This window comes from Hippocampus zosterae, chromosome 16 (genome assembly GCF_025434085.1).
Source record: "Hippocampus zosterae strain Florida chromosome 16, ASM2543408v3, whole genome shotgun sequence".
NCBI lineage: Eukaryota > Metazoa > Chordata > Actinopteri > Syngnathiformes > Syngnathidae > Hippocampus > Hippocampus zosterae.
The window spans coordinates 8,275,231-8,301,100 of record NC_067466.1 but is presented as its reverse complement, the minus strand read 5'-3'; the positions used below and the strand labels follow the sequence as shown (position 1 = coordinate 8,301,100).

General features: G+C 42.2%; 2 protein-coding genes across 2 annotated transcripts in view; one reads left to right on the top strand and one right to left on the bottom strand.

The window, feature by feature from the left end:
- Window positions 1-282: 282 nt before the first annotated feature.
- Window positions 283-8,260, top strand: hpda (4-hydroxyphenylpyruvate dioxygenase a). Its single transcript, XM_052047987.1, has 14 exons — window positions 283-396; window positions 515-541; window positions 693-755; window positions 1,459-1,563; window positions 1,651-1,693; window positions 1,781-1,863; window positions 3,262-3,351; window positions 3,444-3,550; window positions 4,024-4,101; window positions 5,581-5,743; window positions 5,834-5,905; window positions 6,002-6,124; window positions 6,209-6,325; window positions 8,051-8,260. The coding sequence occupies exons 1-14, from the start codon at window positions 394-396 to the stop codon at window positions 8,162-8,164; spliced, it is 1,188 nt and encodes a 395-aa protein (XP_051903947.1). The 5' UTR covers window positions 283-393; the 3' UTR covers window positions 8,165-8,260.
- Window positions 8,261-9,929: 1,669 nt separating this feature from the next.
- Window positions 9,930-25,870, bottom strand: part of LOC127588868 (E3 ubiquitin-protein ligase RNF43) — an 88,557-nt gene continuing 72,616 nt past the window's right edge. Inside the window, exons 3-9 of the mRNA XM_052047821.1 lie at window positions 19,359-19,433; window positions 19,125-19,256; window positions 18,707-18,808; window positions 18,232-18,402; window positions 16,984-17,086; window positions 14,668-16,134; window positions 9,930-13,845 (exon numbers count right to left, since the gene is read on the bottom strand). Of these exons, the coding sequence (XP_051903781.1) occupies window positions 13,820-13,845; window positions 14,668-16,134; window positions 16,984-17,086; window positions 18,232-18,402; window positions 18,707-18,808; window positions 19,125-19,256; window positions 19,359-19,433 (2,076 nt within the window). The 3' untranslated portion in view covers window positions 9,930-13,819. The remainder of the gene's footprint in view (window positions 13,846-14,667; window positions 16,135-16,983; window positions 17,087-18,231; window positions 18,403-18,706; window positions 18,809-19,124; window positions 19,257-19,358; window positions 19,434-25,870) is intronic.

Below are 25,870 nucleotides of genomic sequence, written 5' to 3'. Positions count from 1 at the left end.
TTGGTTTTAATGTAAGTGTGTCTGCTTGTTAGTCTGTACTGATTTGTGACCAGTCCAGGATGGCCCATCCTCTTACCCAAAGACTTAGCTTGGCTCCAGTTGACCCATGACTGTAATATAAAAACCAAATTTTAATTTAAATTTTGTAAATTCAAAAGTGAATATGTCAGATTTATGTCAAATAGTGTGTGAATTGATTGGGGATGCAAGACTGATGAGTGCATTCAAACTTGATCCACAAGAGTGACATGAAGAAGAGGTGGACACTGGACAGGTGGGTGGAGACACCCAATGACCAATCACGGATAGCCATCAAGTCAGTACATATCAGCAGCAGAGACCCAGACGATGCTTTTGATGTCACTCTCGTTGAACTGAGGCTCCACACACAGCATGGTAAGACTATCCTAGTCGCCATTAACATGATGGAGACAGAAACTGTAAATAAGAGGAAGAAATATCCACTATGCCGACTTTGATGATGTCATCATCAATATTTGTTGTTTCCTTTTAGACAAGCTACACTGATAAAGGGGAGAAGGTAGGTTGCAACGTGGCGTGATATATTAAGCACTGATGAGATATTCTACAATAAATCGTTTACAGTGAAGAAACAGTAGATGCAAAATTTTGTTACATTGATATCTGTGAAATATGTAAAAACAAAAACACATTTATTTTGTCTTTTCTAGCATGAAAGGGGAAAATTTGTCAGGTTTCATCATGTCACCTTTTGGGTCGGCAATGCCAAACAGGTCAGTATGCAAATGCAGACTCTTTTTAAACAAGATGATGTTCAACATTGTCGCTGCTGCAAGTTACGCCGTTCACTATGTGAAATACAAAAGGTTGTTTAAAAATATCCTCAAAATACGTCAAGGCAAAAAGGAATGGAAATGGCTGCATAATTGTCCCACAAATAAAAGTGTGATTTCAAAATATATAACAAGAACAACAGAAGTTAGATGCAGATATGCAGATTGTTGCTGGGTTTTTATTTTATTTATTTGTATTTTTTTACAAAACAAAACAAATTAGACTTATTAAGTAGCGAATTTTTTAAAGCTGGCCCACGGATAACTATTAAGTCCCCAGCTCGTTCCCACTGACACCATGTTACTGACCCCTGTTCTGGTTATGCTAGACAAAGCAGGATTCTTTATAATCAGGCACAAGATTGTGCTTCTTCAAAAATGTCTATTAAGATCAGGATTATGATTGAATTATGTTCGAAATGCAACACAATCAAGACTAATATTTGTCGTTATTACCTTTTCACAACTTTACAGTCCTTGACCATTTCATTAGTTTTTGCTACAAGAAACCCACCCGGTTAAATATAAATAAAATGTACTATTTTAGCCAGGCTGCACAGAAGTGGGAGCGAATTATCCACTGGCAATATTATTATTTGGCAGACTTTACCTTCATAGAAAATACTTTTTGTCCTGTTTTCAGGCGGCATCCTTCTACTGTGACAAGATGGGCTTTGAGCCTCTGGCCTACAAGGGCTTGGAGACTGGCAGCCGAGAGGTCGTCTCACATGTCATCAGGCAAGATAAGGTACGGCAGCTTGAACATCCTGAAATCACAGATTTTTAAAACTGCATGTCCAACCTTTACTTTGACTCTGTTCTTGACTCCAAACAGATCATATTTGCATTTGATTCTCCACTCAATCCTGGAAATGAAGGCAAGAAGCTTGTGATGGCATATGAGAAAACAGTAGATAAAATATGAAATATTACCGTAATATCAACATGATGGCATGTCCTGTCAGAGATGGGAGCGCACTTGATGAAGCACGGAGATGGAGCCAAAGACATTGCGTTCCAAGTGGAGGACTGTGACTACCTAATCAAGGTAAAATGAGGTGCATTTGAACTGTTACAAATGACGTCACATGCCAGAGAGCCACACCACATTCTCCGAAACGTCTCGAAAACTCTGCAAATACTAACCGATTCAATTGGAGGCAAATGAAGCTTTGCTGACTGAAGCAAACTCAATTGCCCGTCACATTACAAAACTTCGATTTAACATTCCAAACTATCATACACGTGTTCAAAAAGTTAACCACTGTATAACAAAGCAAATATAAACTTAAAATACTGTCAATTAAAAACTACTTACCCTTTGAAGATGCCTGATTAGCGATGGTGTAAGATTTTCCCGCATCAATACACCTAGTGGTCATTTGTAGGTACTACTAGAAAGAACAGTAGAGTAGGCAGGCAGCATGAAAAAAAACACATCTTCATATCTTTTTCCACACGGTAACATTTTACCGTTTGCTGGCGAACTTAACTGGTCATTTTTATACTAATAACTAGTCATCGGGCATTTCTGTTAACACCCGATTGATAGATGCATTGGCACCCTGTTTTATAAGTTTAAATTAATTCCATGATAAAGCTCGTAACTCAGTTTATTTTTTTTACTTTAATCGATCGCAATGTCTCTAAAACTTGTAAGATGGTATGTTCAGGTAGAACTATTTCTAGTTTTGCGACTATCATGACATGTTTATCTTCCGTGATGGCACCAAAGAAAAAAAAAAGCGAAATTAATTAATTACTTTCATTGAGTTGCTTTGCTTTTGCACAAGGGTTATGGTAAATATAAACACTTATATACACGAGCCACAAGTTTACACAGACGAGAATGTAAGTATTGTGTCAACTTCGGTGAGGTCAGTCGAGATAAGTACACACTAAGATCAAAGCGTGGCTTTAAAATTGCCCAATCAGGGGTTTAAATTTTATTTTTTACGGTCTTTTAAAGCAAAAACGTCCTTTAATTCGTATTTCATTTCAAGGGTTTTTCCTCACACGACCACTTTTCTTGTCATGCTTGGGTAAGAGTATGTTGAAATGGATAAACACGAAAGCGTTCAAGTTATCTAAGCCAAGGTCAAAACAGATGTTTGAACCAACAAATAAAAGAGCCACTCGTCACACAAATGTACAACTTTCAAATACAGCGAAATATCCAAATCCTCTTGTTTTATTTTGAGAGGGAAGAAATTTCATCTGTGCTGTATGTTACACATATTTGACAATAAAGTTGTATTCAATTCAATTTGATAACAAAGCAGGGCTGACTAGATTTGTTTTTTTTTTGCAATGCAATCCACGTGCCTTGTCACTCCGTTTGTGATTTGAGACGTTAGGATGTCTCCAACCACTGGAGGGCACCCAGACGCCCTGTCGAGTGGAGGCAGACTCCAACTGACAAGTGTTCCATGTTTTCCACTGTCAGACGGCCAAGCAGCGAGGAGCTGTCATTGTGAAGGATCCCTGGGTGGAGGAGGACATCCACGGCAGGGTCAAGTATGCTGTGGTGCAGACGGCACGTAAACACCCGCACACACTGAAATCCAATTGGATGCACTCATAGAATTGAAATATGACATAAGAATAACTCTCACGTTCTGTCTGCAGTATGGAGATACGACGCACACATTTATTGAGTACCTGGGGCCCTACAAAGGCCTTTTCCTGCCTGGCTACAAAGAACCAATGTTTCGGGATCCACTTTTAGCCAAACTGTGAGTCTTTTAAAGATGCTATTTTTAACATTTGACATTGAATGCAGTATCATTTACGAAATATTAGATTGTTGGTGACACCTGCTCAAAAGTGCTTTCCAAAGCCTTACTTTAAATGAATAACATGTAATATTTGGTGGCAGATTTTTTTTGTTTTGAAAACTCATCTAAGAATGAGGAAAGCATGCAAACTCCATATCACATGTTTTCACGCTCTTTATTTATTGCATTGGGTGGGGCCTAGCTGAGCATAATTATGTTACTCATCAGTAGCACGGTTATAACTTTTGAGCATGCTTACCCTCTTGATTGGAAGTGACCCCTAAGCACAGTTTTCCCCAACCTACTTGGTCACTGGAATGTACAGATTTAAAATTAGGATGTCAGGGTTCCTTATAAATACTTGCTAATCTCAAGAATGAAATTACTTCTGCGGTATTTTTATTTTTTATTTTATTTGCTTTTCTCTGCAGGCCACAAGTAGGTTTGCGCTTCATCGATCACGTAGTGGGAAACCAGCCAGATGACCAAATGGTTCCAACATCAGACTGGTAAGCCTCGTGCTTGACAGCACGTCCGCACACAGTTGACACAGCACTGTCCAAAGGACATTTAAACATTTTGCAGATGGCCGAGCCACCTCTGGTGACTGGAATTAGACAACAAGACGTAACATAGTGATTTCACCAGGGCACCTTAAACTTCGGTCAATTTGTTTGAATTGCATTTTATTGCCTTTTGCATGATGCAGGACCACCTGGCGATCATGACCCACTATTATTCTGTGTTCTCCTTCCTAATTCCACTTCTTATTTTTCTGTAGCCAGCAGTGCTACCAAAAGAATATCAAGTATAATTATTATGTATATATGAATTCTGGAAAGGGGTGGGGGGCAATAGGGACTTTGGTCGGTGTCAGCCAGCCGGCCGTTGAGGAAAATTCCCAAATGTTCCCAAATGACCTATTGGCCACCACACACTTACCTATTCCACACATCTTATTTTCAGTCGGATGGCATCCCAGCAGCTGAATAGGACCTTCCCACCAGAAATGCTTAATGTGTTGCAGTACATAAGGCCCCAAATGAGCTAAACTAGTGCAACAAGTAGGACGCTTAACAATGCACTGGAGGGCCATATTAAACAACAGAGTGCACCATGTGTCTGCATCAGGTCAACACACACAATTTCAAATTTGAAATCCTAACACTGGCCTTCAAACCCTAATTTGAAACCATAAACCACAACTCTGGCTTGAACCCATGATCTGAAACCAACTAACTTTAAGGCCCAACATGAATATCGAACCGGGCGGCCCGGTAGTCCAGTGGTTAGCACGTTGGCTTCACAGTGCAGAGGTACCGGGTTCGATTCCAGCTCCGGCCTCCCTGTGTGGAGTTTGCATGTTCTCCCCGGGTCTGCGTAGGTTTCCTCCGGGTGCTCCGGTTTCCTCCCACATTCCAAAAACATGCGTGGCAGGCTGATTGAACACTCTAAATTGTCCCTAGGTGTGAGTGTGAGCGTGAATGGTTGTTCGTCTCTGTGTGCCCTGCGATTGGCTGGCAACCGATTCAGGGTGTCCTCCGCCTACTGCCCGGAGACAGCTGGGATCGGCTCCAGCACCCCCCGCGACCCTAGTGAGGATCAAGCGGTTTGGAAGATGGATGGATGGATGGATGAATATCGAAACCCTGGCTAGAAAACTGTTAATTCAAGCCTAATCCTGTCTTGAATTCTTAGTATAAAACCCTAAACTATCCTCGAAACAGTTTTTTGAGGGCTCTTAACCCTTCCAGGGACAGCGATTACCGGTACTCCAGCGGACGGCTTATCATCTTATCTTATTTTATCTTAGGATATCTTATCTTATGATGTTATCAGGTTACAGGGTGCTTGAAAGTATTAAATCTGCAACCTTACACACCTTTGGTGCTATCGAAATCCAAATGATTTGGACTGAATTCAACTGCTGTGCACTCAATCGTACCTTGAACGTGACATGTCTTGATTTTTCACCCTCCACCACACAGGTATCAGAAGTGCTTGATGTTCCATCGGTTCTGGTCCATCGATGACAAGCAGATCCACACGCAGTACAGTTCACTCAGGTCAATCGTGATGACCAACTACGAAGAAACCATTAAGTTGCCCATCAATGAACCCGCGGTGGGGAAAAAGAAGTCACAAATACAGGTGGGACATGACACTATAGCGCTAGCCGCGTAATGTCTTTCACCACTGTAACAACGGTTTGATATCCTCCCACTTCCTGTGTCCACGTAGGAATATGTGGACTATAACGGGGGAGCGGGCGTTCAGCACATTGCCCTCAACACATCAAACATCATTCAAGCCGTGAGTGTTTAATCGTCATCGAAATTCCAGGAAGCCGACAACACCCCGACTTCCAAAATCGACAAGTAAAGACATGTTTTGCAACCTCACCAAAAGATTGTGAACTTGCGCGCCCGAGGGATGGAGTTCCTCTCAGCACCTGACACCTACTACGACAGCCTGAGGGAGAAGCTCAAAATTGCCAAGATAAAAGTGAAGGAGGACCTCAACCGTCTGCAGGTGAGGAGATGCCGATTTCAGTCGCATTTTCCGTTTTGCTGCCGCCCTAAAATTCAACACTACTCTACTATATTTCCTTTCAAGGAATTGAAAATCTTAGTTGACTTTGATGACAAGGGCTACCTCCTCCAAATCTTCACCAAACCCGTGCAGGATAGACCCACCCTCTTCTTGGAGGTCATCCAGAGGAACAACCACTTTGTAAGTTTCAAACCACACGACCAAAACAAAACAGAGGTCATTGTTTGAGGGTATAAGGAAAAAAGTAAACATTTAACAGTCGCCGTCTTTCAAAAAAGATCAAGTCGGAAACCTTGGCGTGCTTTTAGCAGTTAAATCAAAATAATCATTAAAACAGTCTTCTCTCATCTGAAAACAAAACCAGATCCAGATTGAAGCGGTGGGTGTTCCAAGCAGACCAGGACAAGCTTTTATCTCCAGTAGGCTCGAGTATTGTAACGATTTTCTGACTTGACGGACTCGAAAAAGTGCCAAACAGCTGCAGCTCATTGAAAACTCGGCAGCTGGGTTCCTCGGCAGAGGAAAGAGATCAAAGCGTTTTGCTCCACTTCTCAAAGCTTGACTCTCAGTCAGCTGTAGAATAGATTTTTTTAAATTCTGAAATTGGTCTATAAATCACTGAATGGTTTAGGTCCTGAATATATTAAAGAAATGGTAATGGATTATACACTCAGTTGGACTCTGAAGACCGCAGACCCCGAGTTAATTAGCGTAGGCCAGGGTTTGTGATGAAGCAGCATTTGGCTGTTATGCTGCACACAAATTTTAAAGCATTTTGAAAATGAATGGGAAAAAAATCTTGTTCTGTACACGTTTTGTTATTTCAGTAAGCTAGCTTTTATTTCTGTACGTTTTATTGTTAATACTGTGAAGAGCACTCAGTTATCTTGTGTATGAAATGCGCAATAATAATAAAAATTTGCAATGCCTTACCATTGGTAGGCAGTTCTTGGGGGAAGGCAAATATTTGTGCCCCTTAAGTCATCGCTTGGTACGAGCAAGGAGTACTAATTTTAATTTAATGAAGTACATCTTTATACAGAGTGCTCCCTTTTTTTTCCTCCATTTTGTTTCAGTCGTCTTTTAGACAGACGTGAGGCAATCGGCATTCTTAGGCTGTAAGCATATCACATCCGTTGCTTATCAATTGATACTAGAGTGGCGTTGCAAAATTTCTGCCTGGCAAGAGGTTTCTGCAGTCCCCGACTGCAGTTCTGCACCAGTTTGAGATGGTCGTCGTGCTTCCCCAATTTGGCATAATTTACGACTGAAGCTTAACATGTACCGACGCTTCAAGTGGAAGATTGTGACGCTCACTAATTTACACCTTCTTCATTTGCAAAAAAAAAAAAAAAAGATACAAATAAATGGAAAAAAAAGAAAATTTGCAGTGACTTTTGGAACACCAAGTGTATACCACCTGTGCACCAGCCATTCCGTGGGAGCCAACAGTAAGGCATCAAATCCTTCTTTCCCTCCATTGAAAGCATGATTTTCAACTTTTTAAATTGTGCACCGACGTGACCACCCCCTTTGACTGATTCACAAACAGATCAAGTGTTGAAACCTTTGTTCGGTGTCGTAACAGACAGTGCTTAACACCTGTAGCTTCAAAGTTTCAACACCATTAAAAAGAAGATGAGCAGGTTGAACGCCTGTTTATGGCTCCCACCCATAGCGAGCACTCTCTGACATGATGCCGCTTGTTAAAAGTTCAGGAAATCAATCACACACACGTACACATGCATGCATAGACTAAAAGGCTCCGCTCGTCACAACAAGGTTTTTGGCTTCCTGTTTTGGGCTCTGAAAATGCCGACATGTTTAATCTCCTCATTAGAAGATTGTACATCAAAGTTAAATTGTTGACTCAGCTATGTGCATGTGTTCTCTCTCTCTGTCCAGGGCTTCGGGGCAGGAAACTTCAAGTCCCTCTTTGAAGCCATCGAGATGGACCAAGAAGCCAGAGGCAATCTGACTTCGGTGACAACCAAGGGCCAGGACCAGGCCTTCTACTGATTCTGTTAAGCGACGCATCTCAGAGGCAACCAACAACTACCTCCATCAAGTCATGTACAGGAGTGCTGGCTGTCTCCAAGCGTTTGGCGCATACCTGTCATTTCATACTGTTTAGCCGTACATAGTTCATATGGATTTTGTGGTGAATCTTACGTATATGGCCGTATCGCACAAATCATACAGATTCTGAAAATTTCAGCCCCCCCCCCCCAACGGGTAGTTCCGTTTGCTTTTGCCCAGAATGGTGCGAGTCTACTCGAATGCTTTCATTTCCGGTAACTTTCCAGTAAATCACGTGGTTCCTAGTTGATTCCTAGTTGAAACCTGAGTGCTGAATGGTTATTTTTTTCTGTGTTTTCCATATTTGGAGTTGGTGAAAAAAGTAATGCAGGAATACAACTCTGAACACAGTAATGCCACTAAGTAGAATGTTGATTAGACATTAACCAGACATTGTATTATGGAGAGCTACAATAAATATCATTGAAAATTTCATGGGTTTTTTTCTGCCGTTATTTTGACAAATGCTTTGGTATGTTATAAAGATTTTTTGCTCTTTATAAGGATTTTTTTTGGTAGTTTATACAGGTTGGCGCTCCGAAAAGTTGACAGGTATGTTGGCGTGACTTGGCTAAATAAAGATAGTCGCTGGCTAAGACATGAAAGAAATACTTTGACAAACAGCCATTTTGATGATATTAACAACATTAGAGCTCCCCATGTGTCCAATGGATGTAATGCATCCCGCAATTATACAGTACGGTGATCCCTCGCTACTTCGCGGTTCATTTATCGTGGGTTCAGTGCATCGCAGATTTTTTCAAACATATTGAATTTTTTGGGGGGGGACATATACATGGAGTACAGTACTGTATTTGTTGCTCTATGTGACTCGCTGTTGTTTTGCAGCTTATCGCGGACCGTTTGCGAACTTAAAAAAAACAAAAAACAATTTTTACCTGTTTATGTTAATTGGACGCTACTTTGCGGATTTTCATTTATCGCGGGTGGTTTTGGCACTTCTCCGCAATTATGCCCCGAATTATTAGGCATCTTATTTTTTTTTCAAGTGTAATACCGGTATTTATGATTTGCCAATATCAATGGCATAAAGTTTTATGTTGCGGGTCTGTTAAAAGATTCGTCGCTCGCTAAGTTGCTGTGCTCCATTTAAACCGGAAGACGGCTGGCCATGAGGGTCAAAAAGCATTTGGTGAAGCGCTCCATTGCCAACTTGGAGTGACTTGTTAAGTACACGATCGTATATCAATCGTTTAATTCGAAAAATGTTATGGAATTCATTCGCTGCTAATCTACACGAAGGCCGAAGTAAAGCTGTAATTCACGTTATTTGTAAAGGAATGCTTCAACAAAAGTCAACCAAATTTGATTTACAGAAACACATTTCAACAGTGGCAGAAATCAAGTATTTGCCCCGAGTTCTTCTAAACAACGCCACTTGACAGAAAGCGCTTCAGTATTCAATTCGCACACGATTGTTGATTTTGAACATTTCTGACATGTTGACCCTCATGTAGCTAAATGAGTGAACCACCGTTGACACACTTAACTCCGTTTAATGCTGTTGCAAACCTTAACAATAAAACATTGATACCTCCCGGATTGTGTCAATCCAAACTGAGCATGATAGTGCCCTATATAGAGGTACCACGCTTGGGTCACATTGGGGGCTGTCCGAGTATATATCCGGACTTGCATGTAACGTTTGAATGTTTGTCATACAAGAAAAACACAGCCATTTGGATTTATTTCAAAATAATTTATTTTCATATAATTGGAATGAAGACAGGTTGATACATTTGTGATGGTACTGTGGTTAGTTTCCATACAGAAAAAAAAGACCTATACAGAAACCACCCTTTCAAACCTGGACAAAATGGATAAATATATATTAGTAAATAAATACATCAGTGACATGTCACTGTATTGAAATGTTCTATTATATATATATTTGTGTATATATATATAAAATACAACACTATTTGTTTCTGTTGTATTCTTTTTGTACACAAGTATCGAAAATCTACTGAGAGATCCCTTTGGGTTTTGGAGAGATTTTTTTTGCACTTTTTTGCACAAAAAAAGGCAGTGTTAAGCTTAAAATTCTTGCAAAACATAGACAAACAGAATTGTTTGTAATTGTATGAAAATTCAATGCTCTGCCTTTTTGGCTTGTTTAAATTTTTTAAAATTATTTTTATAATACGTCGTATTTTATTTCTGGATTTTTATACATGTGCTTCACCCAAAGTGCTGTTGAATTCAGTCACATCCATGGCAGAGAAAGCGACCAGGGATAAAATAAAAAAAGAGGCAAGGACGCCCGGATTCTTTAGCTGAGATTAGTGTAAAGCATGTTCATAGGTACAGTATGTCTCCATGATTGTCCTTTCGAGTCCAAAATGATTACCACTTTCATTTTACTTCAATTGGTGGAGGTGTAGGAAAAAAGGAGACGTTCGAGAAAGGCACCGTTTTGATTTGGCTTCCTTGGCTGGCCATAGAGAGCAGAGAACATCTGCGATGTGGCTCGTGAACGCGTAAGGCACATATGAGGCTCCGCTAAGTGCTACCAGTTACATTGCAATGCCCGCAAGCTTTTAACGTCAATTTGCACTAAAGTATATTTGCGGTAAAACTGCCCTTTGTCAAAGTTAAAGTAAGGCAAGGCAAGAAGGGGTCATGAGAACTACTACCAGACTTGTACGGAGCAGGGGGAAACTGCAAATGTGGAGAAAGAATCGGTCGTGCTATGGTTGTATCTGCAAAGGTCAAGTGTTGAGTGACTAAAAGGGCTCTGAGCAAATCAATGGCTGGGCGACTGTCAACTTGGTGTCAGTTGATAACGCATATTTGACAGTGACAAAATACGACGACGGGTAAACGTCGACCGAGGGATTTTAAGGGACACGCCGAGAAGCAACATTTTGCTCTGTTAATGGCCTCAAGTTACGGGGATTACGGGAAAAGCATGAAAATGTTATGTAACTAAGTCAAAACTATTGCAAGAATAAAGATGTAATATTCCAAGACAAAGGTCAGAATGTCACGAGGAAAACAAAAAATACTTTTTCAACACAAACTCAACTGATCATGGCAAGTGGTAATCTTTAAAAGACAAATATCATTTTTACAAGAAAAGCAGCTGCTGTGTCGGTCCCTCTTGAAGCATGCCATATATTAATATTTGTTTCACACAGATGTAGTTGGTGATCATACAAAAGTAGGCTATGTGTGACAAAACAGTGATCCTGTTGTGTCGATCCTGTTGTGTCGAGAGCTCACGTGAAAGCAAGCATTTTGCAATTCAAGTAACTACCTACGCCATCTTTGTCCTCATACAATCCAAAGATTTCATCGTAGTTCATTTTTTAATCTTCAAACAAATGTATTTTCTTCTTGTCAAATTAAAACTATCGCATTATTCACAATGGTATACTCAGGTTTTTTTTCCCTCTCGGTTTTAAACTCAAGTTTGTAAAATCCTGACTTCATCTCGTAAAAACAACTTTTGTCTTGAAATAATTCTACTTTATGCTTGAAATTGTTCACTTTCCTCCTTGCAAGAATAACCTTCGAATATTTTGACTTGGGGTCACGATTCTACTCTTTTAATTGTAGTCGTTTTCCTTTTTTTTCTGGAAAGATATTTTTCCCCGATACAGGGGTCCTCGGTTTACAATTTCACATGACAGTTTGCGGTTACAAACGATATCGTCTCGGGGCACAAGAAAGCACGTTTGGTGACTCACCGTTTTTCCATTTCATAGGTGACACTTTCGTACAATTTTTGGCCACTGTAGGAACACAACCGAGGAGCCCCTTTATTTTATTTTTTTTCAGTGGGGCCCCCACTTTTTAACCGGCTTTGATTTAACTGAATTACTGAATTTCCAGTGTATGGCAATGACTGAGACATTCAGCACCTCCCCCAATGAGGGGGCAACGATTGTGATTCTTGGAGACAGTAGCAAAATTCGACAGAGGTAGTCAGGGTTCGTTCAAGGTCACAAATGTTTGCAAAACCTTTGCCAACAGTTTAGGTAGTTGTTCTTGTTGCAAAGAAATGTTGCTCTAAATTCCCCTGCGACAGGAAAAGTATAGGTTGACATCTGCTGAAAGCCTGGCAAGCTTTCAGCGATCATTTGCGAGCTCAAACGAACCAAAACGAACCCGGTCCAAAGTGCAACGTTCGCTGCCTTCGTAAATATTGCAATTGTTTGCCGATCACTGAGACGGGGTCTTTCCTCAGGATCCTCCCCGAATGGCCGAACCTCACTGAGTGGCGAAGGTTTGCAAGTGTGTACGCCCATACCGAAGTTGGTTTTTTCATCAGGGTCCTTTCAAGCTCGCAAAGACGTTTGCCAACAGTTTTAATGATCTAATTTTTTTTTTTCTTGACGGAACATGTTCAAAATTTGGAAAAACTGTTTGCGACCGGCAAAATTGGTTGGGAATGTCTGGCAAAGGTCTTTGCAACCGTTCGCAAAATTGGATTGAAAGAAAAAAAAAAACTTGCACAAACTTGCAAACCGTTGCTGCTCAATGAGACACCGGTTTTATAATTCGTTTCATGCGTCATTTCAACAGCACGTGGCACTTCTGAGCTATGGCACCCTGCAGGAAAGTCTGCCTCTCGTTAGGCTTTATACCACTGGTATGTAGAAGATTTAAAGGCACTGAGTGTTTTCTAAGGTTACAATGTAAAACAATTTTGAGGAGCTTCAGTTGCTGGAGAAGATTAGGGGGGTGGGCGGGGGGTAATGAGCTGAGCAGAAAAGATCAAAAAAGGTCATCCCTCAGATGCAAAGTGCCAAGGAGACAGTTGCTTGTCATGGCGGCAACACTATTCAGTCATTTGGACAAATTAAAGGAATATTGTACCAAAAACAACCAAACAAAAAAAATAAAAAATAAAACCACGCACAAAAAAATGCTGAAAGGAGCTGCCATTATTGAAGTACTGTATTGAAAACAAGGCCCGCGGAAGGCTTAGCGACCTCACTGAACTTTCACCTGAATCAACCTTTCCCTCTGCCAAATGAGCAACATGATATCTTTTTAGGTTGTGAGAGCTACTTGGATTTGATTTAAAAAAAAAAAAAACTACAGCAGTACCTTGAAAGAAAACCCTGTGTGAGGCAAGACAAATTCTGAGCTGAGGTAGGCTTAGAGAAAAGTTTGATCAGCTGAGGCTCGACTCAGCAAGGAGGAAGATGTCGATCACGTGAGTGAATGAATGAAGGTACCGCGGCGAGCAAAATCAAGTTCTTCTGAATTAGGTGAGCCACGCACACATGGAGTCTGACCCCGTGAGCGACAGCAGCCAGAACAAGAGCCCCTTTTCCCACCCATACCACACTTTAAACCCTTTGTGGGGGGTGTTCCCATCAACTCCGGATGGTCATGCAAAGCAACCGAATGTGCGTTAGGTGCTAATTTGTTTCGTGATTGAGCCCGGAATCTCGTCATCAAGCATTCGAAACCAAATGATGTTCATGAGACACTCTGAAGAGGGAATCGAAGACTTGGCAAGCAGAATGACTGTACGTGGCAGCAGGCAAGAGTGCGAGCAACTAAGAGGATCATCCATTCTGGCTCTGTATAGCAGCGTCATATTAGGGAAACAAGTTCTCACACACCAGACTCCTCTTCAGATCCTGCGGACACATCAAAGAAAAGTTGAATTTACGCATCGACTTGGATAAAAAACAACGGCTCTTCAAAGAGTCTGCTGGTAAAGGAGAATATTAGATACGCCGAAGTTAATCGTTGCTATTACAAGGCGGAAAAAACTCAGAAATGATGACCGATAATGACGATTCACGTGGCAGATGCGCTTCATGCCTTTTTTTTGGAACACTGTCTATTGTCAACTAAGTATAAGAAGCTAACCAGTGTAAGACATGAAGAAAAAAAAATTGGTGAGGCTGCGCTTCGATGAGAATTTGTTTCACACAAAAAGTCAAAGACAGAGCAAAAGACAGCAGAGAGTTCACATTTTACACTGAAGAAATTAAGGCCCACTGCGGTTGATTTCTACATTGCATGACCCGAGGGGCATTCAGCTTCAGAGGTTCCCCTGTAGTCGTAGATTTACAGCGTCACGGATGCGTATACGCATTTATTTTTTGATGTATTTTGACGTCATTGTGATAGCACAGACAGAGAATATCTGTATGTGTTATAACATTGGCAGACATACGATGATCAACATCTGGAAGAGGCCTGATTTCGATATTGGACTCCACTGCTGTAATTTATGCTGCCATGACACATAATTTATACGTGTACAGTATATAAAAAATAAAAGAAAATTGAATTGTGCCAGATGAACGATGCGCTTGAAATGCAACATAAAATATATCATTGTGAGGATAAGCTGGCAACAAAAAATGATCTTGTCATAAAGCAGATTCAACCTTTCCAAAGTTCAATAGTTGGTCGTGTTTGAATGGCGCAAAGAAACTGACAACACTCACCCTGATTGTGGTACATTTTTTGGCAGTATAAACAACTGTCTGTGTTGCGGTCTGCAGCAAGGCCATGCTGGGACCTGCAAGGAGGTCTCTCAATCGAGGTCTTGGTCCCCAGGAGATGAGGCTCGGAGTGGGCCTCCTGCACCCGCTTTTGCCACACAACATGGGCCCCGGCACAGCAGGGCCAGTCGTCTATACCTCCCGAGTCCAGAATTAGAGGTACGGGAAGGAGGGCGGGGTGAAGTTCAGGGGGAGAGCAGCAGAAGCCCGAGCTTTGGCCGAAGTGGATGCGGACGCTCCGATCATCCTGAAGGTCCAAGCTCTGGTGGAAACGAACAGAAGGGTGGTCTCGCCCACAGCTCCGTCCGAGAGCTGCGGGAGAATGTCCCTGGTGGCAGCAGTGGGTTTTTAGATGTAAGGGGATAGAGGACACCAGGACAGAAGGCCCCGAAGACGTGCTCGGGTCCGGATCCCGACCTTCTGTCCCAGAAACGGGCAGCAGATGTGTACAGTCTGGTTTTTGGCACTGGCAGTGACTTGGCTTTGGGGGGCCAACGGGTGAGTCTTTATCCAAGACGAGTGCAGGAGGTGCTGCGGCTGCACCGGCCCCCTGCTCCTCATCTGAGCCTCTGCTTGGGTCCTGGCTGTGCTCCCCATCATCATAGTGGTGGTGTCTATGGCGGTGGTAGTGGATGTGGCTAAACACAGTCTGAGGTTGCTCCTCAGAGCAGCCAACTTTGTTCACCACAGAATCCAGAGACCTGGGCCGGCCGTGGGCTTCCACTTCCACGGAGCCCGGCCCATAATACACAAATGGATCGTAGTCGCTACTCAGTGAGCTGCGGAAAGTGGACCAACTGCCGTAAACTCCCTGCAAGGAAACGTCAGTACAGTTCAAAACTGAGTCGCTGGAGGAGCCGTGGCACGGCCCTGAGCTCGAGTCACTCGCCGGCCCGTCGGCCAAATATCCACTGCGATCCGTGTGGTAGCTGCCGCCGGAGCAGCTGCCCTCGTCCAGTCGACCATGGGCCGCCACTCCGCGGCTTTGTGGGGTGAGTGAGGCGATGTGGTGCACTCTGGAGTTGGAAGCGCTGCGCTGAGCTGGGCAAGATGAGCGGTAGTTGTGACAGGACCGGCGGGGGGTGTAGTGGTGAGTAGAAGTCCTGCAGTTACCGCCAGTCCTGTGAGGCCTCCTGGGACCCTCTGCTGGAAGGTGGTACCCACAGGGGACACCCAGTGGCCTGCTGGTCAGCAAACGTAGGGTTTGGGTGTCCATGGGAGAGGAGGAATTGTAGTGGCCAACAGGGGGGTACGAGCCCGAGGGACCACGAGGATAAAGTGGCCTCATAGAAAATGGGATGTCATGCTGGGGGAACGGGTGGTTTCGTGGACTGCTGTAAGGCTGAGGGTGGAGGAAACGCTGTTCTGGACTGGACTGGTGTCGGTTCCTCTGTGCATGCCTCTCCGCCCCTGCAGATTACAACCATCGTTACAAGACGGGCTACGCTATTGTTTGGTACCGATGCTCATTTCTTAAATTCATAAAAAAAGTGATGCCAAAGGATAATAAACCACAAAATCTAAAAAGAAATGTAATTTGATGGCCAATGAGAAGAGGCAACGATACTTTTAGCTCGTACTTTCCAGTTATTAGCCGTATCATTTGGTATACCTGCCTCATCGAATCAGAGCCAATACAAGTTAATAATAACAGCGTTGTGCGATGTCGTATAAGGCGCTGTTTCCAGACGTTGACTGAGCTAAGGCACAGATTTGAGATCCCTAGGCATAATATACCCCCCCCCCCGACCCCGCCCACCAACAAACACAATACATACAAATAAATAAACACCACAAAAAGTGGGTTCATACATTCGTTGTCAATGTGCCATGGCAGAGTGGTTTGAAATTATTGGTATGATGTCATCAAAACAAAACGCGTTCAACTATGACAATGTCTAGGTAGACGGCATTGGAAATTAAAAGTAACCTCTCTGAGAGTGCCAATGAAGGCGTGGATGCAATCTATTTCTGCGGTCTGAGTCAATGGAACACTCTTTGGCAACAAGACGAGAAAAAAAAGGGACTTTCTTCTTCATTTGTAACGTGCCGACTTCATTCTCCGTGAAGCAGGAAGTACACTGCGAACTAACCGCCCGATGAACACTCAAACAAACCGCATTATTTATTTTTACCTTTGTAGACAGGTCCGCCTTTGCAAAGAACTGCACTCTATTCAGGAACGTTCTAGTTATTTTTTGATCCAGCTATTGTATAACCGATCTCATTAGATTATGTGCAAATGGGCTTTATCCTCACCCATGATGTTGTGCATGCACAGAGGACAGGTGCGGTGCTGTAGTAACCAGGGATCAACACAATCTTTATGAAACTCGTGAGCGCAGGAGATGATCCTGAGATGCTTGGGTTAAAAAAAAGGGGGGGGGGGGGGGAAAGAGAGATGAATGTTAATAAGAACAAGTTATGTTAGGGGCTGGACAATTCATCAAAATTTAATTGTGATTTTAATTTTGGCATTTCTCGATCTTAAAATTATTATGGTGCCAAACATTGGTCTGTGTGTGAATGTTCCCGATGTTGTGATTCTGCCCTCCCTGAGTATGCTTTTAAATGTTTAATGCTACCCCAGTTGGAGTTTACTGTAAAACTAAACAAACTACAGAAACAATCTTGTGTATTATATATTTAAATATACTATGTTTTGTTTAAAAAAAAAACGTTGCTATTGCTATGTATGTAAAATCGCATTGACATGCTAACATGAAATTTGCATTAGTTTCCTGGTGTAATATGCCTTCAAATAACACATTGACATGCAAACACTGTCGAAACATCCATGCAAGTAACATAACGTTACTCAAAGGCACATATTCTTCCCAATCTGTGAAAAACGCATCATATTGATAGATCTCAATCACAACTTTATTTCTCTACTCTTCTAATGTCTCTCCAAGTGTGTACTCCATCAATGGCATCATACTGCCCCTGAGAGGCCACAGCACACACCGCAGGAAAGGCCATTATTTATTTTACAATACAATACGTTTTTTAAAATTTGTTATTATTTTAGCATATTCTTACCGGTATTTTACTTATTCATTTATTTATTTATGTATTTATGTTCTCTTTTTTCTTCCAAGTTATTTTAAAAGTGGAATTCTCAAGGATTCGAGGAAGTTTTATTGACATTTCCATGAGATATGGGCAAAGAATACGATACCAGAGGTCTTATGTTAGCCCAGGATGCCCCAAGACGTGTGCAAATAAAGTAAAGAACAACAAAATAAGATTAAATAAATATGATTAAGAGATATGCAAAGATGCAATGCAGCAACGGGGTTGATGTAGCAAAGGTGTGGCTGCAGCTTATGATGGTCGGAGGAACTGAGTTTTGGTAGTTGAATTAATACTAACTAAATCATCACTTTGAATCAATCATGATTTCAACATCACTCAAAATTAATTGTGACGGTTATTTTTTTCCCATAATCACCCAGTCCTAATTATGTCTTAAGCTCAGGAGGCCCTATGCTCAGTTCCTTTTACCTGGCCATCCTGGAACTCCTCCAGGCAGATAGCGCAGACTGGGGTGGAGTTGGAGCTGCTCGCTGAACCCCAGGCCCCACGGGGTCGCTGTGAGCCTGAGCACCCCTGAGAGATGTAGGTTTTGGTCTCCAATCGACTAATTGCCCGCATGGTCTGCTGATGCACCGAGTCCTGCTTGAGTGAGGCGACAAGTTAGAAGGCTTACGGAAGGAAAGGCTGTTTGAGCATTTAGCCGATATCCTTGATGTCCTGCTGAATTGAGAACTATAGAAGCACGCAGATGTCAACTCTCGCAGTTTTGCCTCACTAGTAACATGTACTGTAGCAATCCTAGTCTGCCAAAGTTGTCCCATTAGTGGTTGATAAAGAGCAGACTTGTGCATGGACCTTAAGACGGATATCATGAATATTGAAAACATGCTAAAATGTCTTTCTGTAAAGGTTGACATGTAAGAGTGTTGTTGGTTTCACTTACCCAAGTTCTATTGGACTTGCATTTGTAGCGGAAAGCAAAGATGAGGATGATGGTCACGATTGCAAAGACAATGGTGAGCAGGATACCCACGTCATAATGTGGCTGAAAATGGAGCAAATATTAATTATAAGACAGACTGCATCATGCAATTACCACCACATGCTGTCCATGCAAATAAGAAATGTTTGTAACATTGTAATAATACATTCTCATGTATACAATAACACACTAAAAGTCTTTTTAGCACAGATGTTAGAAATATTGGCTCATGTCATTGAAATCTCACAGTTCAAAAGTTCTTCCCTGCAACCCTTCATAGACCCCCCCCCCCCCCCCCCCCCCGCCTCGCCTCTCCAGGCAACAAATGAAAAGTCTTGCAGCTGTGTGTGTCTGTGTGCTCTTGTGAGCCTGTGCTTACCCATCTGGGCTCCACCAATATCTCGATACGAACTTTAGCCTCCTCGTTCTTGTTGACCAGAGCCATCAACTCCTCCGCATCGTCAGCATCCACCAGCACGACCGGGCGGGGAAGGGAGTCTGTTTCTCTCAGCTGAATGACAGTTGTGCAAACATGCAAGATGCAGAAATACCACCAAACTAGAGATCATCTTTGTTTTGACATAAGTGCAGGTTCTAGGGCCTTCACACTCACCTCGACAGCCGCGTGGGCATCATCGCTGACATCGAAAATAACCGCCTGAGCTCCCTTTTCCAGTGCCATGCGGGCCTGCGGGAGGAAACACAGGACGAGAGTTATAGATGCACATCTTTTTACTTGATGCATTTGAACAAGAATAACTCTCCTTTCCCTTCCTCAAAGACAGAAAAGGGAAAGTCAACCATGATTCAGATTTAAATGAACAGAATCTAGTGATTAAAATCTCGGGGCTAGAAAAATGAGCAGAAAAAAATATATATTTTTGAGAAACGTCAGGTAGTCACCCATCTAGGGCCTCGACTAAGAGAGTTTGTTGACTCCAAGAATGTTTCCTGCCGAACGTGTTAGATCTTAAAAACCACCAACGTCCCAAATTCCCCATCGAATCTGACAAAACACAGAGATAAGATGTATTTTTGTTTTAAGTTAGTTATTTTTTAGCATTTTTTTGTAAACCAGTTCAGAGTGTTTGCAACGTTATGGGAGCACGCTGCTTTGCTAACAATTGCCTGGGCCAACGCTAGCAACTACAGCTCTAGTTTTGAAATAAACACAACATGGAGTTGTCTCAAGTTACCAAATGGTTTCTTTTTTTTTTTATTCAATACGAATATGACATACTATATACATTGCTGTCAAAATAACTGGCATATCTGCAACTTAAGCCAAAAATGAAATCACGGAATGCTCACTAGGTGGCAGTCACGCAATGTCCTCAGCACATGTTCGGCTCCCCTTTGAAAATGTGTTCCTGGGAATCTTATGGCCAGAGTACCAACTTGCTGCTCGGCCCAAAAACTTTCTCATAACGTTGAAGAGCGTGACTGTTATTCCCGAGTGTGTGTGTGTGTGGGTTTATGTGGAGTCACGCAGGCAGAATGACAGCAAACAGAGCGGAGTCATTTGATTGTTCACACGTTTGTTGAGACTTAACAAACGACTGTAGGTCATTACCATCCGACAGACTTACAAAATGTTTAATCCTCCGATTATTTATTTGTTTGTGCACGCTTAAGGGACTGCTCTGTGTGCGTCATGACAAACATTCTGCTCAACTGCTTTGCATCATTATTCAAAATAAGCACCGCTTACTAATGCAGTTAATTTCATAAAACAAGGCTGCAGGACCCCAGCAGAAATATCACACCATCAATAACTATAAAGTACCAAAAATTAACCAATAGTTATTTATTAGATTGACCAATAAGTTACAATGTCAAGATGATTGTCACACACATATTTCCTCCCCAACAAACCCTATGTGAAGGTACCACAGTACAAATAATTTAAACTCCACAAAGAACAATATTAAAACATTCTAAATGTCTAAACAGACCCTTACACACTGACATACCCAGCACAGTTAGTTGCACCAAAGGTGTAAAAGGTGCAACCAGCGTTAGCGTGACTGTGCCTTTCTGGTGTGCTCACACATCAATGTTTGGGACAAGAACAATTATTTTCATCACAGTAGCGGTCGTCTTATAGGATACAATTCCCACTCAGAAAGTGGCTTCCTCTGATACTGTACAATCAATCGTGGGGTGCTCGGATACAACATCAAAAGGTAGCAATTGAACTTCAACCTGAACTTCTGCAAATCACCAAAAAAAGATGGCGTAGCCGTTTTAGGTCACTTTCAAAAAAATGTCCTCCATAGCTTAACAAACCCTAGGGGGTCATATTTGATCAGGCCATATTTGATGAGTTTTAATGAAAACTAAAACGATACCTGCTCCTGCCTCTTCCACCTTTACCCCCTCCACCCTCCAAAAAAAAATCTAAATTCAGGTCAGTTTGATTTCATTGTAAACTATAAACGAAACCACATTCGACTGTCTCCAATTTGTACATCATGCCAACAAGGCATGATGAACAAATTGCCCCCCCCCCAATATAAATTGGTCGTCTCCACCATGCTTGGTGTACTTGGCGTCATTTTATTGTCCTCTTAGATCACTGCCCTCTGCCTTTTACTTAATGTCCTTCGCACAAGATTAAAATGGAAATTTGATCAAGCCTTGCAGTGTGTATATAATCTGAATAGGATTGGACCCCACACACATAGACATGGATAAGACCTAGGTCCAAAAAAAAAGGTTTCAGGAAGAAGATTTAGTCAAATGCTAAACGGTACAGAACAGTCATCCCATTCACACTCATTGGCAGATATTTGATGTTTCATGTAACAGATGCATATATTTTGTTGATTTTCTTGTTGGATTCCCGTCTGTTTTTTCCCCCAAGCAGTTGCTTGTTTACTCATTCCTCTGTCTGGCTCTCAAGCGAGAGCCTTTTATCCCAACGCAGCTGCATGCTGCAGCTGAAAACTTTGCTAAGAAAGCAACGAGACCAGAGTGAAGCAGTCAAGTTCGTGAGTTGAAATACAACAATCAACCTGGCAGGGCACGTCAGATAAATATTGGTCATTGTAGCGATTTTATTTTGGTTTAGGGATGAAGGCGGCAAGGCGGAGAAAAAGTCACGCGCTCCCTTCTCAACATAGGTGGGTTGACCTGAGAGGCCATCTCTGTGTGAGGGGCCGTGCTTTCAACAATGTTTGTACTATCGGCCCATTCTACAAAAGCTCACAAACGCTTTTCACAAGCATCGCCAGAGGAGAGCGTGAAAACAAAACGCCACCTTTTCATCAGTGTTTCGTCACATGCCGGCGAGCGACAGGCATCTCCCTGTGTCTGATGAGGAGACGCAAGCAAACTGAATCCGTGTTCACAGGGCAGGCAGGCAGACTCAGGTTAAAAAAAAAAAAGCATCATTCACTTGATCCATTTCACAAGTTAATGAAAAACCTAGTTTGGTGAGCGACAGCACTGAAGGCCGAACATTATTTAACACTTCAAAAAAGGGAAAGTTAATACATGACAAAGGAACAGACACTTCCTTGATTATATGCAATATCGTTAACGAATCCCTTCTACGCTTGTGCCCTGTTAACACACATAAATTGACAGTACAATTCTCACTTTTTTTCCCTCCTCTAATCAGAACATTTGGGATCTAACACAGACAGAGTGAAATGTTTGAAATACTATCTTGCAGGTGAACGCTACAGTGGGCAGGTTTGAGCGTACATTGTTACATATAACATATTACCGCCTCTCATATTAGAAAAAGGTCACAAGCACACTCCCTATGTCTGCTGTGTGACGCAGCCGGAAGTCACATATGAGATCTCATTCCAGGATTGAAAGCGGTTCTACTTCATCTTTACGTGTGCAGAGGATAAACATAGGAATACACTAACTGGACAAGTAAAGACACCCACTACGTCAAACAGTCCTTATGGTGAACAAGAGAGAAAGTGACTATGGGGTTAAAAAGGCACAGCCCTTACTGTTTTCATATGAAAAGAAATGGTGGGACAACAACCACTTAACATATGTATATACTGTGAATATAATACAGTACTCTCTCGCAACCCACTGTGTTATTTGGATCCAAGTGGACATTATGTCTCCGGCTGGCATCATGACAACTTTGTCTAGTTGCACTATAATTCATATCTCACTTTCATCCACATCTGACAAAATGTCTCTTTTGCTGAAGAGATGAGTGGATTGTCCTAGACTACATTCGAAAAGTCTTTTGGGTCACTTCAACCACGCAGGGTCGTGATTTTGCCACACTCCCCTCCGCCAAATTCTGATTCCTCATCCGACAGCAAAGTACAATTGCACAGAAAAATAAAGAGGCTGCCGTCCTTCATAAAAGTACAAAAACATTATTAACTACAGGAGAGTAAGCAGTATTATTTTCATTGCCAGGGCCTCTTGTTGCAAGGCAGAGATTCGAGCGCTCAATCATAACTGCCCCATTTGCCTAAAAAAATGAAGGGTACATGTGAGGCGCAACCCCCGGGCTGAAAAACTGCTCCTAGCTATCGAGTTTTTGCACTATAAGTTTATGACATAATTTTATGAATGCACAATACTTTACAGTGATTACTGCTCTGAATTAATAATAACGTGTATTACAAATGGTGGAGCTGCCCTGCGATTGGCATGTAATCAGTTTGGGGCCTAACCACCACATATGCACATGGATAGATGGGACAGGCTCAATCTCGCCAATGACTCGAGTGAAGATGAGATATAAAGAAAATGAATGGAGCGCTCCATGCATCAGCTACGTCGACTATTAAAATGTTGACACCATGATGCAAACAGATGTTGGTGACCACAGACGCATCGAGCCAGTGATCTTCCCTTTCCTTCAAGGGGTGGCCTGCTTCAGCTCAGCCAACGCTATTTGTTTACATCCCTGCTCAAGTGTGGTCTGCGAGCCAGCGAGCTGGCATCACATCGTATTCTCCACATGGCAAAAACGACGCGGTGAAAAAATGTCTCTTTCACATTCACAGGGGCCATTCCAGCACTTTATTTTGAAGGTCACGTCACATTTACAGATCTCGCTATTTGCTGTGGGTTTAAGACATGGGTCCCTTCATTTTGCAGCCATGTCGTAGTTTCAACAAAAACGCACAGATCCCCACTAGAAAAATACTTAATGTTATGACAATCGTACTTTGTTTTTTCTTCTTATTTTCTTAACATAATTGAATGACAATACATAAATCAGAAATTGTGCCTTATCCTCAGTTAATGGGCTCTTCTCAGTTTCAGTATGATTGTGCTTATTGAAGTGGGGCGGGGGCATAAAATCTTCCTTGAATGAATTTGGTGTGGAATGAAGGTAACTTGACAACCTTATCAAACACTTTTGAGATGAAAGAAATCTTGTTGGAAGTCTTCGACCAAAGCCATATTTTTACCACCACTCATTCACTCCCAAAGATGTTTTTAAACGTCTTTTCAGACTTGGTCCACAATTGGCTGGTACTGAATGAGTTAAACATTTTTAGTTGAAAAAAATATATCTATATCTATATATAAAATGTATATTGGAGCAGAAATGACTGTGCGGCTCTTTGTGACCGACCAACGCAAGAGTGCTCCTCCTGTAAGTTTGATGACTTTGTGGCTATGCTGTGTGGACATGTGTCTGCTGTCCTCCGCAGCTGTCCCCTCTTCTCAGATAAGACAATGCAGGTGGCACTAGTCGGTTCAAATACGAGTATAAAAAGGTTAGGACCAAATTGTAACTTGCCAATTGGTATGCGTCTAAAGATTCTGTAATTTTACACATCTTTAAAGACTCCTCTTTTTTTGGATACAGTGAGAATTTGCCAATGTCATGTTGGACATTTCAAACAACCCCACCTTAAAAAAAAAAAGCAACCCGACTCATTATACTTTTATAATCAATCAAGCATACTGCTTTTTGTGGGGACCATGCAGGTTCTCTTTCCGGTGTGACTACCCACATCATTCAGTGCAGAGGCAAATTACACAGTGGAATCCTCTGTGTGGCGCGACGGAGTGAGAGTGAAAGAGAAAGGCCTAGAGGCGAGGGGAAGAGTGAGGCGTGCATGCTGTGGTTCTGCCGTTGCATTAAAGTATCTAATGACAGAGTACAGAGCTGTGTGCCTATAGGCCCAAGGCGGGACTCTCCCTGCCCTGTCATTTCTCCAGAGCGGCTCGGCACACGGCAAGCATTACTGCGGCCCAGGGACACGCCGCTTGGCTAAATGAGGAGCAGACAGGGGTGTGGGCGCGTGGTGGTGATAGCAGGGTTAAATGGCATTGAAAACAGGTGCAGTCTGCATTTATGTTGTGGACATTGTGTTTGACAGGTCATCCACTTTAATGTCAAGAATTTGACCCACAAGGACCGCTGCACTTTTAAAGTAAATAGGAAACATTTTTTTCTTCCTTTTCATCTCTTGGGTTCCCCCTCTGGTTATCAAGTGTAATATGGCACAAAACTTCCAACTGCCTGCATGTGTGACTTTAGCCCCTTACAAGACCCAGGTTGTCTTATTTTTCGTGGCTTTTATTTTTTGTGGATAAGAACCGCACAATCGAGGGTTTTGAAAAGCAAATTCATCATCTTCCAGGAAGGGCAGCAGTGCATAAAATATGCTCAGCGTCAACTTCAGGTTTATGATGTTAGCTGTCCTGTAGCATCCATCCATCCATTCTCAACACCGCTTAACATGAACAGTGTCACCGGGGGATATTTAGCATGCTATTTCCATTTGTTGCACAAATTCATAGTCACTTGCCTGGTCTTTCTGGAACAGTTTCTTGAATTCTAATCTTATGTTAGTATCAGTTTCAAACATGAACTCAACAGGGTTGACCGTTCACTTTGTGTGTTCCTGGTCAACAGAGATTATCCTGAATACTTTATGATCGTAAACGTATTGTAAAGACTAAAAAAAAACACACACACACACACACACACACACACACGAGGCACATCTGTGAATGCGGCTTTGTCAAGTTAAGACTAGGCTCTCACACCTGTAGTTTGCTTTCTCAGAATCAGTTGACGGGATTGTAAATACTGTGCCCCCCTGGCTCAGTTTGTATTCACACAGTAAAAATTCCAAGCGTACCAAAATGCGTGAACACAAACCACGG

Excerpts from the sequence above, each read along its gene's own strand:
- hpda (XM_052047987.1), top strand. Across the intron at positions 1,864-3,261 it reads ACTGTGACTACCTAATCAAG|ACGGCCAAGCAGCGAGGAGC; the intron begins GTAAAATGAGGT and ends TTCCACTGTCAG. Across the intron at positions 3,551-4,023 it reads GATCCACTTTTAGCCAAACT|GCCACAAGTAGGTTTGCGCT; the intron begins GTGAGTCTTTTA and ends TTTTCTCTGCAG.